Source organism: Gracilinanus agilis, chromosome 1, assembly GCF_016433145.1.
Source record: "Gracilinanus agilis isolate LMUSP501 chromosome 1, AgileGrace, whole genome shotgun sequence".
NCBI lineage: Eukaryota > Metazoa > Chordata > Mammalia > Didelphimorphia > Didelphidae > Gracilinanus > Gracilinanus agilis.
In genome coordinates this window covers 92,097,002-92,116,058 of record NC_058130.1, presented here as the reverse complement: position 1 = coordinate 92,116,058, position 19,057 = coordinate 92,097,002, and the positions used below count along the sequence as shown (strand labels likewise).

The 19,057-nt window shown below is 43.9% G+C and overlaps 1 protein-coding gene across 5 annotated transcripts in view; it reads right to left on the bottom strand.

Annotated features, from left to right (window-relative positions):
* USP19 (ubiquitin specific peptidase 19) overlaps window positions 1–19,051 on the bottom strand; it is a 29,591-nt gene extending 10,540 nt beyond the window's left edge. For 2 of the 5 annotated variants that reach the window (XM_044679262.1, XM_044679031.1), the window contains exons 1-17: window positions 18,996–19,051; window positions 13,822–14,081; window positions 12,750–12,806; window positions 12,363–12,491; window positions 11,968–12,101; window positions 11,547–11,855; window positions 11,202–11,445; window positions 10,790–10,976; window positions 10,610–10,681; window positions 10,230–10,345; window positions 9,571–9,785; window positions 9,281–9,476; window positions 9,048–9,181; window positions 8,030–8,188; window positions 7,813–7,923; window positions 6,199–6,309; window positions 5,979–6,080 (exon numbers count right to left, since the gene is read on the bottom strand). In XM_044679262.1, the coding sequence (XP_044535197.1) occupies window positions 5,979–6,080; window positions 6,199–6,309; window positions 7,813–7,923; window positions 8,030–8,188; window positions 9,048–9,181; window positions 9,281–9,476; window positions 9,571–9,785; window positions 10,230–10,345; window positions 10,610–10,681; window positions 10,790–10,976; window positions 11,202–11,445; window positions 11,547–11,855; window positions 11,968–12,101; window positions 12,363–12,491; window positions 12,750–12,806; window positions 13,822–13,945 (2,400 nt within the window). In that variant the 5' untranslated portion in view covers window positions 13,946–14,081; window positions 18,996–19,051. Of the gene's footprint in view, window positions 1–5,978; window positions 6,081–6,198; window positions 6,310–7,812; window positions 7,924–8,029; window positions 8,189–9,047; window positions 9,182–9,280; window positions 9,477–9,570; window positions 9,786–10,229; window positions 10,346–10,609; window positions 10,682–10,789; window positions 10,986–11,201; window positions 11,446–11,546; window positions 11,856–11,967; window positions 12,102–12,362; window positions 12,492–12,749; window positions 12,807–13,821; window positions 14,082–18,995 lie in introns of all 5 variants that reach the window. The other 3 variants (XM_044679075.1, XM_044679196.1, XM_044679139.1) reach the window with 3 other exon arrangements.
* Window positions 19,052–19,057: the final 6 nt, after the last annotated feature.

Here is a 19,057-nt window from a genome sequence, read left to right as displayed (position 1 = left end):
GATTATCTTCTCCTTGATGCTCTCTTTTCTCTAGTTTTTTTGTAGCATTCCCATCTCATAGTTCTCTAGTCTGCCAGCTCCTTCTCTGTCTTCTTTGGTAGACAGACTTTTTCCTAGGACTATAGGAGCCCCCAAAGGTTCTGTCTTGGGCCCACTTCTTTTCTATTTCATTTGGTCTCATCAGCTTCCATGGATTCAATTATCATCTCTATGCAGATGATTCTCAGATCCAATCTACTAGTTCAGTCTTAATCTTTTATCTCTGCTCTCACATTACAACTACTTATCAGACATCTCAACCTAAAAGTCCTATAGATATCTTAAATTGAACATATCCAAAACTGCAATCATTATTTTTTCCCTTTAAACCCTCCTCGCTTCCTAACTTCTTTATTACTGTCAAGGACACCTCCATTATCCCACTCAGTCTCACTTCTAGGTGTCATCCTCAAATATTCACTTTTCCCTATAATCAATCAGCTGTCAAAATTCTGTCATTTCTACCTTCATAACATCTCTTGAATAGAAGCCTCCTTATTTCCTCTGACACAGTCACCAGTGTGGTGCATGGTCCTTTATCACTTCATGCCTATACGATGGTCATAGTCTGCTGGAGGGTCTATTTCCCTCTTCTCTATTCCTAGTCCATCTGGGGATTGAGGAATAATACAACAGAGCCAATTATTTGAATTCATATTAGTTTAGACCTATGGTATAGCTAACATAACAACCCTTCCAACCCAAGCTTTGACAATTGCATCTTACTCTTGTCCTTGGCTACCAGGCCTTTATATATCAGTAATTGCTAAACTTCCATTCATTTCTAACCTCCAACTTCAGGTCTTGGCCTTGGGAAAAGACTTAACCCCTAAAAGCTTTTCTACCTTTTTCTGCCATTGCCTCTCTAAATGGATATCCCTATATGGCATCTATTCCCTCTTTTCCTTTTGCCCCATTACACTGTACAATTTACAATAGTATGTCTTTCTTGGTTTGTTTACATAGGAAAAGAATAGATACAGAATTGAAATGAAACACCAGGGAAATACTATTAGGAGTATGTATTAAAAAAAAACAACTCAGTTCCAAACTGAAGGGTGCAAGTACATAGTCTCAAAGCTTGGAGACTTCGGAAACCATTTAAGTCTACTGTATACCTGAAAATGAGTTGCTTTTATAATATCCTAACACATGAGCATGCAGACTTTACTTGAAGATCCCTGGTTTCAAGAACTGCCCACTACTTTCAGTAACAATTCTACCTGTGAAAGAATTCTAGCAAATTCTTTCCTTTCATGAAGCCAAAATTTGCCTTTCTGAAACTCTCACCCATCATTCCTACTTTTGCTTTCTACAGCTAAGCAGAATAAATTTCACCTATCTTCTACATGCCAACCTTTCAAAAACTTGAAGACAATGATCACATAGCTTAAATCTCTTCTCCAAAGTAAATATAACCGATCCTCGGATGGTATGGCCTCAAATTCTTTTACAACCCTTATTTAGATGCCCTCTAAAATCAATGTCCTTCTTGCTCTAAAGATCAGATTAGGAAACTTAGGTTTCCAGACCTACTATGGTCCATATGGCCGTAATAGAGTGTTGTATGATTAATCCTTTATTCATTATTGTAGCAATAAGAAAAAAATGACATTCTTTTCTTCTGAATCCCATTAATAAAACATAGCCTACAGCAGCTGTGAGTCAAGATTCTTGGATTTCTCAATCTATCCAAATGGATTTTATATGGGTATAGGAAGGTTGAGAATGATCCATTGCTACCAAGACCTTGCAAATCAAGTCACTATTGTGGAGTGTTGTGAGGATTACTTAGTTTATATATAGTTTATGTGGACCTAGCTGGAGAATTCCAAGATGGAATGAAGAAGCAAGAAGTGTCTTCTTGCTCACTGAGAGAGGAAGTGAACAAATTTGCTTTTTTTTTTTTTTTTTTTTAAATCTAAGGTCATAGGATCACAAAATAAAATATGAGAAGTTTAAAGGCCCTTTGGAGGTCAGTTACTCCAACCTCACTTTATAAGGGAGGAAATCAAGACCCAACACTAAAATAATTTGCCTAATGTTACACAAATAGTTGAACTGAGATTTGAAAGAAGGTCCCTTGGATACCAAAGTCAGAGACTTCAACTGAGAAATGGTCAAAAGGATTTGAACAAGCAGTTTTCAGATGAAGAAATTAAAGCTATCAATAATCATATGAAAAAATGTTCTAAATCACTCTTGAATAGAGAAATGCAAATTAAAACAACCTAAAGTACTACCTCACACCTATCAGATTGGCCAATATGACAGTAAAGGAAAGTGATAAATGTTGGATGGGAAGTGGCAAAATTGGAACACAAATGCATTGTTGGTGGAGTTTTGAACTGATCTAACCATTCTGGAGGGCAGGCAATTTGGAACTATGCTCAAAGAGCCATAAAATTGAGCATATACTTTGATCTAGGTCTGTATCCTAAAGAGATAATAAAGGGGAAAGGAACCTATTTGTACAAAAATATTTACAGTAGCTCTTTTTGTGGTGGCAAAGAATTGGAAATTGAGGGCATGCTCATCAATTGGGGAATGGCTGAACAAATTGTGGTATATGTTGGTGATGGAATACTATTGTGCTATAAGGAATGATAAGTAAGACAATACTAAAGCCTGGGATTTTTCTTCTATATTGTCTAGGAAGTATCCTGATACTAAACCTGCTGGAAAAAATGGGCTGGAAATTAAGGGGGATTCAGGATCCTAAAGGTTTAGGAATCCCCATTGGTCAAGAACATACATAGTAGGCACTATAGATAATGATAGGAATAGAGTGTCTCTGCTCTATATCAAAGGATACAGTATGGAGAGGTTAAAACAAACTGTCACTAGGACAAAGAAATTCTTAAACTAAATCCAGAAAAATGAAGGTCCCCCAAGATTGTATATGACTTAGGAAAAAGAAATTTGTCATTTTCTGGTGAAGTCTTTCATGTGACAAACTAGTTAATCTTTGGTAAGAAGTCAGCAGAGATCACAAAGACTGCCCAACTACACAGGTACCTGGGAGCTAACTGTCTAGGCTATTGCCTTTTGAGGGTCGATAATGGTGGTTTTAGATTTGTAATCCACAGAATATGGCTTTGAATCCTAGCTCAGAAACTACCCTATGGCTTTTTTCAAATAAGGATCAATAAATGGAAGCTCCTTCTCTCTGTTCTCCAATTTCATCTATAATAAAATGAGGGAGTTGGGACTGGATGACCTCTAGATTCCTCTCACAACTCTAAATCCTAGTTGTAGTAACAGGGACTTCAATGATGCAGACATCTGGAGCTCTCTGACAAAAAAAAAATTAATAATTTCTTGGCTTGCATTAGTGAAAGCTTCAACCTTCGAAAGATGAAGGAATCAACATGAGGATATTCTATTCCAGATCCATTTTCATTACAAGGAGGGACCATTTGCTGGGGTGGGATGATGTGAACCAGGGAAGGAAATTACCACTCTATGAGTAATTTATGATAGAGAAATCTAGGGCTGTAGATTTTAAGAAAGCAGACTTCAGACAATTGAAGCAAGAACCCTTGACCTAGGAGGAATAGGAGATGCTCTAGAATTGGGTTCTGAAGACACAAAGGCAAACAATTCCCATGAGGAAGAAAACCAGGATTTGACTCTATAGAGTTAGATTCCTGTGGATACAGGGGGAATTCTCCAACCAATCTAGATTTTAAAAAGAAATGTGCCATAGGTGGAAGCAAGGTCAAAGGAGCAAAAAAGGAATAGAAGAGTTTATAACTATATAAAGTGTCCATAATGCTAAAGCTCAGGAGGAGCTGAGGGAAACTAAGAACTCCAAAAAGGAGTTTTCTGACTATGTTTTGAGAAAATGGAAAAATCAAAAAAAGAGCAAGACCTTTACACAAGGGAGATGATGGGCTGATTATACCTGAAAACAGAGAAATGACAAGGATACTCAATTCCAAGTTAGTTTCTCTAAAAAAGATAACCTTTCTAGTGAAACAAGAGAAAAGAGATGAGAAGCGGAGAGCTAATCGACACCCAAGACTAGCAAAATGGTAGACAATAAGAGAGCACTGATTTACCCTTGAATAATTCCAATCTCCTGGCCCAGGTAGATTACACCCCTAGAGAACAGGCAGATGTGGCTGTCACACCTCTCAGTGATCTCTAAGTAATTAGGGGAGATGACCACAGTGTCACAAGACTGGAGCAAAGTCACCAAATTACAGGCCAAGAAACTTGTCTTCTGTTCCTGAGAAAATTCTAGAATGATGGATTATTTTTAAAAGATGGCTGGTAAATACCTAAGGAGAGAATTAAAGCAGTGACTATAAAGAGCCAGGCTAGCTTGATCAAAGACAGGTAAATGACTAACCTCGTGTTCTTTTTAAACAAGAACATTGAGTTAGTAGATGAGAGGAATGTTGTGGATAATTTATCTAGATTTTTGTAAAGCTTTTGATAAAATATCTCATTATTCTTGTAGAGAAGAGAGAGAGATGAATGAAACAATAATGCAATTAGATGGCTAAAAAACTGGTTGGATGGTCAAATTCAAAAAAGTAGTTGGTAGAGTTCAATGTCAATGGGGCAGAAGAACTTCATATATGACTCAAGGATCAGAATTCGACCCTGTACTGGTTTAACATTTTATCAGTAGCTTGAATAAAGGCATGGATAATATGTTCATCAATTCTGCAAATGGCATAAAGTTGGTAGCATAAGAACTATATAAGGCCTTGGACTGGCTAGAGCAAAAGTTATTAACATAAGGTCAACATACCTCTCTAGGGATAGGTTGCAGGGAGTCTGTGAAAATGAGTAAGAAAAAAAATTGCATATTTTAACCTCTAACTGAAGTATTTCTAACCTCTGAGCATTTCCTTCCATAATTAATGTTGGCAACAAAACATTTTTTTGAAAAGGGGTTCATAAGCTTCACCAGACTGACAAAGGGCCATACCCCCAAAAAAGTTAAGAACCCCTACAGTAGAGCACTAGGAGGAAAAATAATTAAAAATTCAATATAGATAAATGAATAGTTTTACACCTGAATATGAAAAATCAGTTCTACAAGTAGAAGACAGGGGACGCAGCAAGAGACAAAGGGGTAATATTGGTGACCCCAAAAGTAAATGTAATTTGGAGCCTATTAAAGAGGACACAGCTTCCAGGAAGAGGAAAATGTTAAGCACCCCTGTGCCCTCCTTGATGTCTTCAAGCAGAGTCTGGATGACCACCTGTCAAGTATTCTAGTGAGGATCCTTTTCATGCATGGGATGGACAATATGGTGGCTAAAGACTCTTCCAATCTTAAGCATCTGTGAACTGGTTTCCATCTCCACCCTTCCCTTCCCATGCCACTATTCCTCTGTATTAGCAAGTGACTCTGTGATTAAGTCCCAACAACCCAAAAGGACTAGTACTCAATCCTATTACATCTTTTCTTCCTTCCTTCTTTCTTTTTTTTACTTCTTTCTTTATACATGCCATATATCTGTCCTAGAATATTGTTCCCTATCTTCCTGCTTGGGATCATTCTTTATACCCATTAATCATGCTATTAATTGAGAACTGGATTAAAATTCTGAAACTAATACTTATTAACTATGAGCAAATCACAATTCACAAGTCTCAGTTTTCTTATCTCCAAAATATATAATTGTGACATACCTCACAGAATCGCTATGAGAATAATATAGTTTAAACTATTATTGTAGTTTGGGTACTATTTTAGGAAGATAAAGGATGCTCATGATGGAAATTCTTAATCCCTACCTTTAAAGCTGCTAGCCCCAAACTGAAGTGAAACTATTTAAACAAATACCTCAAAGAGAGAAAAGGAATATCCAAACATATACTTCAAAGGGAGAAAAAGGGGGAGGGGACAGGAAGGGAACTTGGAGATACAGGATCTCTGTGGGAAAGTGGCAGGGAAAGTTTTCTTTAGGCCAAACCTCAGCCAGTCGAAGGCTTTCAGGCTTCACATGAACACTTTGGGCCAGGGAGTCAAGCACCTCCATAGCACTGGAGTTCTCCTTGCTGATGCTCACCAGGAACTACAATGAAAGAATATTAAGAGTCAGACATGACAGGAGCAGACAGAAGGCATGGTTAGGGTGAAGGAAGAAGGCTGAAGGCCCTAAGTCTCAGCAGGCTGGTACAAGGGCTGCTCACCTTGACAGGCTTCTTGTGTGGCTCCTTGGCAAAGTAGTACACAGTGAGCACTTTCTGCTTCTGAGGCAGGGGGACAGGCAGGTACAGGAATGGGTCGAAGGTGATGGAGAGCTGAAACCACCCAGCAGACATCGCTGAACAAAGAAGTCCTCAACTTCTGCACCAAGTCACAGAGGTTGCTGTGTGCTTGTGTGCTGTTCCCACTAGGGTACAAAAGTTACTATGTCCTGGAAATCGGTAAGCCTCCCCAGAGATTCTCCTGTACACACTAATCTGGTCTTCCTAAATGGTATTCCTTGACTCAGGAAACCAAGTCCTCAGAATCAATGGATTTAGGATATTAGTTTAGTTTTCAGAGGCAACCATGCTAACTAAGTGTTTTACAGTTATTATCTCATTTGTTCTTCATAAGAGCCCTGGGACATAGGTGCTATTATGATCCCACTTTCCAGATGTGGAAACTGAGGCAAACAGAGATTAGTACCTGTCCAGGATAACACAATTCATGAGGGTCTGAGGCCGGATTTTGAGCTCAGCTCCTCCTGACTTCAGGTCCAAGGCTCTGTGCACAGTGACACCACCTAGTGCTCAGAGAGATGGACTGCCTTTTCAAAAGTCACACAGAGTCTATACATGGAATTCAAATTCTGACACCCTGCTTACATCCTGCTTGACTTCCACATGGCCAGGCATTGGAGGCTCTGCATGTCTGGACCTACCTTTGCCCTTCCTATTTATTTTCTTCTGCTCCAGCAGCCCTGCTTTCTTTGTTCCCCTCCTTACTCACTTATAGGCAGATTTCTCCCTCCAAACCTCTCTTATATCATATTCTTAACACCCAGAGATACCATGGGCTAGATTGGGGTCAGCAGCCTAGGCTTTGAACTCAAACTCCACAACTTACTACCTATTTAGATAAGACACTAAACCTCCAGGACTATTTCTTCCTCTGTCAGTGAACTTTACATCTTAATAATGCCTTCCTCTCTACTTAACTGAAATACTACACTTTATTTATGAACCCATGTCTATTCTCTCTTCTCCATTAAGCCTGAACTAAATACTGAGCCATAGTTAATTACCTCCCACTCCTGGTATCAGTGGACCTGAAATATCAGCTAGTTAACATCTCTATGTCTCTTATTTTACTTTTTTTTACTCCCTTATAATTTTTTAAACTTTAAAAAAATTTTTTCCAATGAACAAGGATTAAGTGCATCAATTCCACCTCCTCCCACCATGGAGGAAAACAAAACCCTTCTAACAAATACGCAAAGTCAAGCAAAAATATTCCTTTTTTGGCTATACTGAAAATAATATGTCTCTATCATCTCTGGAAGGAGGTGAATACCTCCCATTTTACAAAGGAGAAAACTCAGGCCTAGAGACTTGTCGGGGGGTGGGGGGTGGGGGTGGGGGGAACGGACCGGGGAAGAGAGCTCTGACTTTAAATCTAAGCTAGCAAAATTAAGTTTACTTCCACCTCCCTCAAAATGCAGCTGAGCACTGGGTTGAGTACAGAGCAGATAACAGTGAAATGCTTAAGTATCTGCCAAATTCTGGTCAGACTGAGCCCAATCCTCTACTCTAGGCTCTGTAGGGGACCCTGCCCACCTTGGAACACACAGGGCACACCAGTTTTGACTTGTACTGTCCTTGGAACAGATCGACAATGAACGAGTCATTCCTCATTTTGTGCCGTTGCCATGCCTCCTGAGCAACTACCTGGAGGGGAAAGAGAGAGGAGGATTCAGCCATAGGGCCTCTCAAAATTATTCCCTTCCCCGACTCCCCAACCCAATTCCTCAGTTCCAGTACAAGTGGCACTGACCTCATCAGGACGTCCATCAGAATCTACAGTCTCCGTATAGGGTTTATTCTGGATTCGGTTCAAGTCCTCATGCAGCCCATCCAACAAGAAAGCCATGAACTCCTGGGCATCATGCTGAGCATAGCCAGTGAACTGGTTGGCCTTGCTTGCCACAATGGCCTATGAGAAGGAATACCAATTTGATATCTACATTACTTTCAGAACTACAGAGCACTTCTCTAATAAAGCACTCCCCAGTGAGGGAGATAATGTAAAGGTTATCATCCCTATGCATTTTATGGGCAAGGAAACTAAGGCTCAGGCAGAGGAAGTAAATTGCCTAGTCAAAAAGTTAATAAGCTGCAGACTCAGGATTCAAAGCCAGTCTTCTTTGTGCCTTAACACAAAACAATATGCACCTCACTTCCAATATACAAAGTTAAAATGAAGCTATGAAGAAAAAATAGTAATAATAACACCTGCCATTTACACAATGCTTTAGTTTATAGGCACTTGCTGTAAGTGACCTAGCTAGTAACTGGGAGAGCAGAGATTCTACTATGGCTCTTTCATGATAATTTTGTTGTTCAGTTGCTTTTTTAAATCGTGTCCAACTCTGTGTGACTCCATTTGGGATTTTCTTGGCAAAGATACTGAAGTGGTTTGCCATTTCCTTCTCCAGCTCATTTACAGGTGAGGAAAACAGAGGCAAAAATTATTAAGTGACTTGTCCAGTGTCACAGAGTTATTACATGTCTTGAGGCCAGAGTTGAACTCAGGAAAAGGAATATTCCTGACTCCAGGTGAAGCACTCTATCCACTGTGCCACATAATTGCCCTTTCTTTTATAATTATACACAAGGTAATAGAATATTTTCCTATAAGGTTTACAAGAAAGACTAGAGCAAAATGCATAGGGCTAGAGGACAGGACAAGATTTAAGAGGCTAAAATAGAATAAAAAAGAGGCATGGGAAGGACCATGCAATGTGGGCTTGGGCTGTGAGGGACAGACATGTGGTGAGCATGGAGGAGCTCACCTTCAGCTTGGAGGGCTGGAAGGCATGGTGGGTGCCTTTCCATAGTGCTCGCAACAACACTGCAAAGCCAATGGCCAGTCGTCCACCTGTGCCTAGAGGATTGCTGTAGTTTATCTCTGCCTCAAATGAACGATCTAGAAATACCAGGGCAGAAGAATGAGAGGAAAGTGTAAGGCAGAGCAACACGGTCCAATAAGACTCCACACCCCAGCCCTTTCCTTAGCCTGCCTCACCATGGAAGTAGTCTCGAAGTTCTCGAGTATTTGACAAGGACTGGATGACACTATTCATGAAGCAGGTGTTGCCCAAGTTGACAAGGCCTGTGAAACCAGGCAAGCATACCTTCTTCTCTTCTTCCTCCTCCTCTTCCACGCTCTCACTGCTCATGGGGCTGTGAGGCATGGGAGGGACCATGCATGTGGGCTTGGGCTGTGAAGGGTAGACAGTGTGTTGAGCATGGAGGGCATCCATGCTACATTGCTACCATCCACCCACTACCCCCCCTCCCCAGTCCCCTGCTCACCGAGGTGAGAGGGGGCTCTGGCTTCAGGGACACATGCTCTGGTGGAGTACGGACTGCTACACTGTCCAGCCCTGATTCTTCAGTCCGAGTCTTCACCTTTTCCTTCTCCCCAACTCGAGTCTCTTCCTGGCTGGCCAGAGGGGAGCCACCTGGTGGGGCTGCATCCAGGGGAGTTGGGCCTGTCGGCATGGCAACCTTTGCACCACCCACTGCACCTTAAAAAGAGGGAATGGGGGGCTGGTGGTTAGCAGCACATGGAGGGGAGGAGAGCAAGGCCTTTCATGATAGCCACAAGGACCAGGAACGCCCTGCTCCCCAGTTGCCTGACACAAAAAGAAGGGTTTATAGCAGTTAAAGGAACTGAAGAAAAGAGACAAGAGAAAATGAGAAAAAGAAGGAAATTTAATGGGGGACAGATGGTACAGTGGTAGACACAAGATTAGAGGAAGTCAAGTGGGAAGGATGATAGTAGACAGAACCAAGATGGAGATATAAGGGAAATCAAACTTGGAGAAAAGGAACCCAAGGGTAATTGTTGAGAGGAGAGACATAAGGTGAGCACCTGAAGAAACAAAAGAGAAGAACTCTGGAAGGGGAAGGAAATAACATAATATGAGCTCTCAGGAAGGGGAGACACGAGGGGAGCTCGGGGTGCAGACCTCGTGTGGCTGGGGCCTCAAGGCCCCCCCAGCGCTGACTCTGCCGCTTCCTGAGGCAGATGTCTATTCGTGAAGAAGTGAAGTGATACACACACTGCTCTGGCTGAATCATGTTCCTGTTCCACAAATAAAAGATATGGTCTGAAGATCTCCCTCCAACTTCCCAGTCCCACCCAAGCCCCAGGCAATATCAACCTTGATATCACTATTCCCAAGTCCCTTCCACCTTCTCAAAGGCTCCTCAATCCCTAGGCTTAAGACAGAAGTGAGCTCAGAAGTTGGAAGCACCATAAAAAAGCCAAATCAGGGGTCCTAGACGCATCAACCCTCAGTCCAGCCCACCCTGAAAAGACAGGTGTCTGGGGTGGATGAGACTATACCTGAGCTTCACCTGCCATCGGAAGATAGTATGTGGTCCGCAGTCTGGGTGCAGCCGCAGAAAGTTCATATCACTGGAAAGGCATCAAGATAAGCTGGTCTGGATATGTCCCTCTCATTTCTCTATCATATCCCAGCCATACCCCATTTCTTATTCTAACCATCCATGCAGACTCACTCACTTGGTCTGGAAAACCAAAGTGAAATCCTGTTCACGAAACAGTACTCGGGACGTCTTCCGGCAGATCTCCTTTACATAAACATGTACAACCACCGAATCTGGACCCTTCTCATAGGAGTCATTCTTCACAAATGTCAGTATTACCATGGGCTCAGGCTCAGGTTCAGGCTCTGGCTCTGGCTTGAGTTCTGTGCAGAACCATATAATTAGACTTGCCATAGATTTTCTTTGCCCAACCAGAATCACACAGTCACCACCAATTCTACCCTTGTCATCCCCAGGTCAAAATTAAGTTCCCTCCAGGATAAGTGTTACCAATGAGTCCCTGCAAGTCAAAATCACTACAACATCACTCTTCCTTACATCCTATATATTGTCATTTGCACCCAGCCAAGGCCCAGGACATGACTCACCCATACCATCAGGTGTAGCTTCTGAAGTTGTTGCTACCTCCTCCTTATTCTGGTCCTCTTCTCTACCCTGGGAGAGGGCTGGGCAGGCTATCTCATTCTGGTGTGGTAGCATCTTCTCCCCTCCCTGGGGATTCTCTAGAGAAGAGGCTTGATTTTCCTCCTGACTGGACTGTTGAGTATGATGGGCTATCAAGGATGACTGCTCTGGCTCCCCAACAGATGCCTCAGGCTCTGCTGAAACAGGCTATTCATGGGAAAATATGGATCAACACTTAAAAAGTCATCTATAGATCCAACCACTTCCTAGTGCAAAGGACCCATTTTACTTCATCCTGTACACCTCACCTTAACTGTGGGTTCTGCTAAAGAGGGAGAGCCATCACCTCGAGGACCTGGGCTGCCCCTAGAGGCCTCCCCTTCAGGAACCCCCCGGAGGTGCACTGCCCGCTTGGCACTAGGTCCTGCTTGAGCTCCAGGACCTGTTCCTGTGCCTGCTTCGCCTCGGCCCTGGGCTCGCTTCTGATTTCGTGGCTCTGGTTTCTCTCTTTGGAGTTCTGGGCTAGATCCCGGTTCTAGAAGACTGGAGGGCACCTCTTGTCCATTTTCTTTGCAATGGGCCCCAAGTCCCAAGTCCTGACTAACAGGCTTCTTTTTCTGCAAAGACACCACAATATTAGATACTTTCCCCTCAGAATTCTGATATTTTACCCCTCCACTTCAGCACTCCCCCAGAGAGATCTCTAGGCTCTAGACTGAAAAAGCTCACCAGGAGGGAAGGCCAGGTCTGAAGTGGAATCTTCTTATGCAATAACAACTGTAGGACACCACCCTTTCGGGCCTGGACCTTGCTGCAGGAACTTTCAATCTCCTCATAAAATATGCAGCTCCACTGCCGACCATCTAAGGGGGACAAGCAATAGAAACTACTGATACTTCCAGATCCTCCCCTGATTCTATCCTCTTCAGTAACTCCCAATCTCTGCTCCTCCTCAATTTCTCAGTTAAAGCTCTTGGGAGTCACTGGTCCATGGGAAAGAGAAGGCAGCAAATGGGCAAAAGCTGCCTATCTTGGGAATAAGACCTCCCTCATTCTGTGCTCATTGTGGGGATATATACAGACAGAGAACCAGACACACCCACCACCCACACCTGGAACCAAACCTGGTAACTGCACCACACAGTCTGTATCGGTGAAGGCCACATTTACTTCTTCTATCCGCAAAGGCCCAGACCCCACATGCAGCTTTACAATCACTTCATCTGCATTTTGCCTCCAATCTAGCAGCAGTTCTGTCACAGATAAGACCAGAGAAGCTCTCATGGGTTCCCTGAGATACCAGGCAAGACTCATCATTACTGCAAGCTATTGCCTGAGCCTGAGACAGGGAAAAGCTCCCTATCCTCAAACCTTCAACAGCCTGTATACTGTTATTGGCAGTATATTCATTCAGAGAATTCCCTCATCCACATATGTTTATAGCTGGTCCTTGAGCACATTCAGAGTGTACAGGTCAAGTGAGAAGCCAAACCTCTCTCTCAATTACTTACCTTCCTTGAATTCTTGCTCCTCTTGAAGGGTATACGGTTTCAACCCTAGGGCAGGCCCTAAAAAGCAAAGGCAAGGGAGGTGAGGTCAGGAATGAAGTATACTTTCCGTTTGTTGAGGGATAGGGGGGAGGGCTCAGGCTTAGCTGAAGGCCTACTCTTCTTCCCTCACTGCTTCTGGAGATACAGAGTCACTCAAGCCCAAAGCCTGTTTAACTCCCTAAAACCTGCAACTCAGGATCAACTGACAGTCCCTCCCCTCCTCCAATTCACTACAAGGTAGAAAAATCATTAGGGGAGGGGAGTCTGGTATTAACTACTTCCACTTCTATATCATTTGAAGGTTTACTAAAGATTTTCCCCTGAATAGTACTAGAAGAAATGAGCACGGGAGATCCTAGGTTCAAATCTGGCCTCAGTCACTTCCTAGCTGTGTGACCCTGGGCAAGTCACTTATTCCCCATTGCCTAGCCCTTACCACTCTTCTGCCTTGGAACAAATACTTAGTATTGATTCTAAGACAGAAGGTAAGGATTTAAAAAAAAAAAAGGAATGAGCACAAGGAGGAATATCCCCATTTTCCAGATGAGGAGATAAAGATTCTGAGAAGAAAAATGAATGATTCATGGTCACAGAGCTGAGATTTAAGCTAAATTTTCTGACTTTAAATCTAGTGCCCTTCCCAATCTTCTATGCCAATTCTCTGTCTCAGTGGGATGAAGCCAGGGGTTGGGCTGGTTTTGAGGAATGAGATGCTCCATCTATGTAGAGGACAACTTATTTTTTAAAAAATCAATGGAGAAAGGGGCAGCTGGGTAGCTCAGTGGATTGAGAGTCAGGCCTAGAGAAGGGAGGTCCTAGGTTCAAATCTGGCCTCAGACACTTCTCAGCTGTGTAACCCTGGGCAAGTCACTTGACCCCCATTGCCCACCCTTACCACTCTTCTACCTAGGAGCCAATACACAGAAGTTAAGGGTTTAAAAAAAAAATCAATGGAGAAGGGCAAAGGGAATATCAACTTAAACCCACTAGCTGCTTTGGAGTTATAAAAGCATTTTCCATGTCTAGCTCCTACCTCTCTTGGGCTCCCCATCCTTGCTCTCTTGGTTCACACGATCCTTCTGCTTCTTCTTGTTGGTGGCATCCTCCAGCCCCTGGGGGCATCTTCGCTGGCCTGTGGCACTAGCCCCTCCGGACATCTTGAGCCGCTTACTTGACACCCAGAATCCACCGGGGTCAGTGATGGAGTCTGGGTCAGGGGTTCGACGTTTTCTTCCTGGCCCAGCTATCTTGGCGACTCTCTGTGGCCAAACTCTCCAGTGAGGAACAAATGACCTAAGGAAAAATGGGCCCTAGTTACTCCCTGCTAAGTCCTAGAAGTTTTTTGGAGAGTAAGAAGAGTATTGATATATGGTAAGGGCTTTTGGTATGTAGGAGAGAACCCCACCCACCACTGAGACTTTGGATGTGAATGAATAAGAGAAGAAATTCAGTACCCAGGGAAGAAACTTAAAAGTCTTCATATTGTAGCTATTTATTTTTATCTTTCTTATTAAATAAGTGTCAAAGTCTGTAAAATGTAACTGGAAGGGGGTAGCAAAGTGGCTCAGGGGATAGAGAGCCAGGCCTGGAGATAGGAAGTCCTGGGTTCAAATCTGTCCTCAGATATTTCCCAGCTGTATGAGCCCAGGTAAGTGACTTAACTCCCATTGCCTAGCCCTTACCACCCTTCTGCCTTAGAAGACAGAAGGCAAGAGTTTAAAAGATAAAAAATGCAACTGGAAAATGTTTAACAAATAAAATTACAACAAAACATAACGTTAATTTGTGGTTTTCTAGCAGGAATTGGTTTCTATTTGAATGTGACACCACTGCCTTCCTAGTCCAAAAGTACATCATTAAAAAACAACAACAAAAAAAAAACAACAAACCCTCTTATCTTCTTAGTATCAATTCCACGGCAGAATAGTGGTAAGGGCTAGACAATAAAGATCAAGTGGGGGGCAGCTGGGTGGCCCAGTGGATTGAGCGGACTTTCTAGCTATATGACCCTGCGCAAGTCGCTTGACCCCTATTACCTACCCTTACCACTCTTCTGCCTTGGAACCAATATACAGTATTGATTCCAAGAGGGTAGGTAAGGGTTTAAAAAAAATTAAAAAAATAAAAATAAAGATCAAATGACTTACCAAAAGTCACATAGCCAGGAAGTGTCTAAGGTCAAATTTGAGCCCATATCTTCCCATCTCTAGACCTAGTGCTCTATCCACTATATTACCTAGCTGCCCTGACAAAAAGTACATCTTAATGCAATTAGTGCAGGGCTTCACAACACTTGAACCAAGGTCATACTGAATTAAATATATACCAAAAGAAAGAATCCTGGATTTGGAGTCATTAGGCCTGGGTTTGAATCTTGGCTTTGCCACCCAATAAACTTCAGCCAGTCAACAAATCTTTCTGGACCTCAATTTCTATATTTGAAAAAATAAGCCATACTAGATGACCGACCACCTGTAGTTCTGAGCAAGAGGGAGCAGCTTAAAAGGACAGAGATACAAGATGGATAATCACTGAGAAAGGAACTGGATAACTACTGAGCCCCTGAAAAGTCAGCAGGAGGGACAGTCAGAGAAAAAGCCCTGGGAACAGAATGAAAGCCAGAAAAGAAAGAGGGAGTCTACTAACTGCCAAGTCCTGGCTTGAGCCAAAGGAAATGTTTTTGGATTCCCCACAAGCACCAACATGGAAAGGTATCCCAACTATTGTTTGGCTCCTATTGGGGTACTTTTCAAGTTCTTCTCTTGACTCCAGACTAGAACATGCATAAAAAAGGCAAGTGTGGCAAGTGAATGAGGTGGCCCAGGGCACACATTCCTATAGGGCTGAACTGGATGCAGGGCCTTTGGTCAGGGCTATTCTGAGGGCCAAGTGAATGATACAGGCAGCTGCAGACCTCTTTGGCTGGGGCTCTTAAACTGGCCAGTGCCTTGCTTGGATGTCTGATTAAGGAAAGGGCTCCAGCTTCCTCTGCTTCCCTTACATATACCAAGAGCTGCTATAAGAGCAGTGGACAAGAGCCAAGAAAGCATTAGCTCTCATTCTCTGCAAACCTGGGCCCAACCTGACTGCCACAACTCTCAGGTTTGTTACCCAGTCCCTCTTTATTTGCTAGGGCTTTACTCCCTAGTAGAGAGATTGACATGCAAAGGCAGACCACATTCATGTGGTATTCCTCCAGAAAATTTCTCAGGCTCTAGCCAGAACTCTACTCCCACCTTCAATGTTCCACATGCCCATGATGGGGATAAGGAAGAGGGTATGTGGAGGGCAAGGCAGTCTGGAGCCTTGTCATTCTGTTTCAATTTCACTCTGTTGCTTAGTCATCTAAAGTACATGCCACTTTATCATTAGCAGTGGTAGGTCTAGTTTCCATTGCTAATAAGTGGTGAGGTCTGGGTGCTAACTCAAGGCCCTGGGGAACCACCAGGATGGGCTTAGATGGAAACACAGCACTCCCTGCACCATCCAATGGGGCCTAGGCTATGAAAGTATAAATGGATGTCTCTGAACACTGAACACAAAACTCATTCTAAGCTCCAGAACACAGAGCCCATAACAAAGTTAAACACCAGCACCAGGACTGCCCCCACCCCCCACTCCCATCTCCCTCTACAACCAATTTTGGGCTTCCTTCCCATTTCCTACAATACTCTTCTGAAGGTAGGAGGAGACAGGAGAAAGGGAGAACCATAGCAAACTATGTAAGGGTTAGGCAAACAAGAGGCATACACATGAACAGACTAGCACCTTCTCCTTTGACACCAGAAGATTTGTCCCCCCTGTCCAATCTAACATCTCCATGTAGCCTCTGCAAATGACTCTCTACTCTTTCCCCCTCAGAGAGCCCCTATCATAATCCATTTCAAATGCTTAGAGAAGAAAAGAATCATCAGGCAAGGTCCTAGGGGTCTAAGCAACAACAGGAAACTTTCTACCATTCCCCCCCCATCTAATTTCCAATTATTAGGACTAAAGTCACTACTCAGCAGAACTGGAGTTACTTCTTTCCATCTCCTCAAACAACACAAAAGGCTGACACAAGGGAAAGGTTCCAGTTTCTATGCACACCGGCAGCCTCTCTCTATACTGCCTCTTTTCAAGGCAGATGCATTATAGGAGTCGCTGATCCATAAATGCAACATATGGGGGAAGGGGTGGAGTCAAAAGGGAGAGCATTTATTACTACAGGTTTAACAACATGAGAAACCTTGGAACATGTGTTCCCACCCTCAGCATTGGCAACTGACATTCTCCCAGCTACTGGACTATTCTTCACCAGCCTTATCTGCCTGATTAGTTCATCCTTTCAACAGCATTTACTAAGCACTTATTATGTGCCAGACATTGTGCTGGGCTCTGGGGAATACAAATACAAAAATAAAACAGTCCCCACCCTCAAGGTGCTTATCTTCTAATGGTTCTGATTCTAATGTCCTGGAAAGAAAGGGCCTGTAAACTGTAGGTAGGCCTAATATACTGGCTATCCCCCATGAGTAGAATGCTCTGCTCCCACTTGGCTTATTCAAGACTCAGTTCAAATCCTACCTTTTGCAAGAGGCTTTTCCTGGTCTTCCTCCTCTGCTTTCTTCAGGCGTTCCTCAGAGACTAATCACTATCTATACTCTGTATGTACATATATAGTCACTTACATGTCTCCCACAATAGAACATGAGGTCCTTGAAAGCAGGAACAATGTTTTTGCTTTTCTTGTCAATCTCCAGGGCTTAGTGCCAGCGTTTGACACATAGTAACCATTTCATAAATGCTTGCTGACTATTTTTTGTGTTCATCAAACAAAAAACAATCACTGATCCAGAAAGTCCCTTGCCTTCTTGGTATAGTTTACTTGGTTACTTTACTAACCATTTAATTGTAGTATTCTTACCATCTATCAATGTTGCCCGAGACTCATCTTTTTTTCTTTAACCCTTACCTTCTAAGAATCAGTAGTATCAGTTCTCAGGCAGAAGAAAGGTAAGGGTAATCAGGATTAAGTGACTTCCAGAGGTCACCCAGCTAAGAAGTATCTAAGGTCACATTTGAACCCAGGGGCTCTATTTACTGAGTCACCTAGCTGCCCCTTCCAGACTCACCTTTTGCAGATCTCCCCTCTTACCTAATTACAGTACTCAATGCCCTTTTTCTTCCAGGTTCCACCAGATCCTTAATCTTAGGATTGCCTCTAATATAGCTGGCTTTGTATAATTTTTGTCATAGATCTGTGCCCATACTAACTTTACCTGCTGGATTTGGAGGTCTCTGAGGGGTTTCCCCATATTCCAGATTCTTTCACCATGACCAGAATTGGGCTTTGCACACACACGGATAATGTTCTACCTATGATGCTGAGAAATCAGCACCAGGGCTTCCTTGCCATGCTAGGAGCCTGCCTACTCCCACATACTACTGCTAGCCCTGCTCTCCCTCTTGATAAGGATAAAGTGAACACACGGAGAGGAAGCTGTTCATAGCCTACCCACCCCCCAGTTATCTCCCAGGATTTAGAAGGAACCCTAGAGATCATAAGAGCAGGTCTCTAAAATGGGCATGAGAAGGGAACCTGAGGGATTAGTACAGAAGAGGTGAAAGGGAGTGGAGGGAGATGCCCTAGTAGGGTTGGCCTTTATGTCAGTCTCAGCCCCGCCTGTCCTAGCACCTTATTCCCGCACCCCTCCCTTCAGGGGATCTCAGAACGGAGGTCAGTCCGGCCACTCTACTCCCCCGGGGTCCTCTAGGTGTGTTTTAGTGATTGTTACTAAGGGCCTCGCAGGCCCGGGCGGGCCCACGCACGCGACGAGCGGACCTCGGCTCTCCAGCTGGAAGCCTTTCTGGGCCCTGACTTCGCCTACCAAATGCGAAGAGTCTCTTCGCCGTCAATCTGCCATCCCCTCCTCCTTCGCTTCTGGACGCCCGGCTTTCCTACCCTCCTCCGGCGTAGAGCCGCTGAAGGGGCGGGGACCTCGGAGGAGGGGCCGGCCCCGCCCCCCCCAGCTGGGAGACTGGGCTCCCGGCCTCTCGGCCTCCCAGCCTCCCAGCCTCCCAGCCTCCCAGCCCAGGGCCGGCTCCCCGTGACCTTGGGCCGAGCGGGAGCGGGCGGGCGGGCGGAAGGGCTGCGCGGCTAAACGCCGCGGGCGGCCCCGACTACCCCGCCCCGGGCGGCAGGGCCTCCCTCACTCCCTCACTCACCGAGGCCGCCGCCGCCGCCAGCCCTGCACTCGGCTCTCTGGGCCCCTTGGCAACCCACTCTC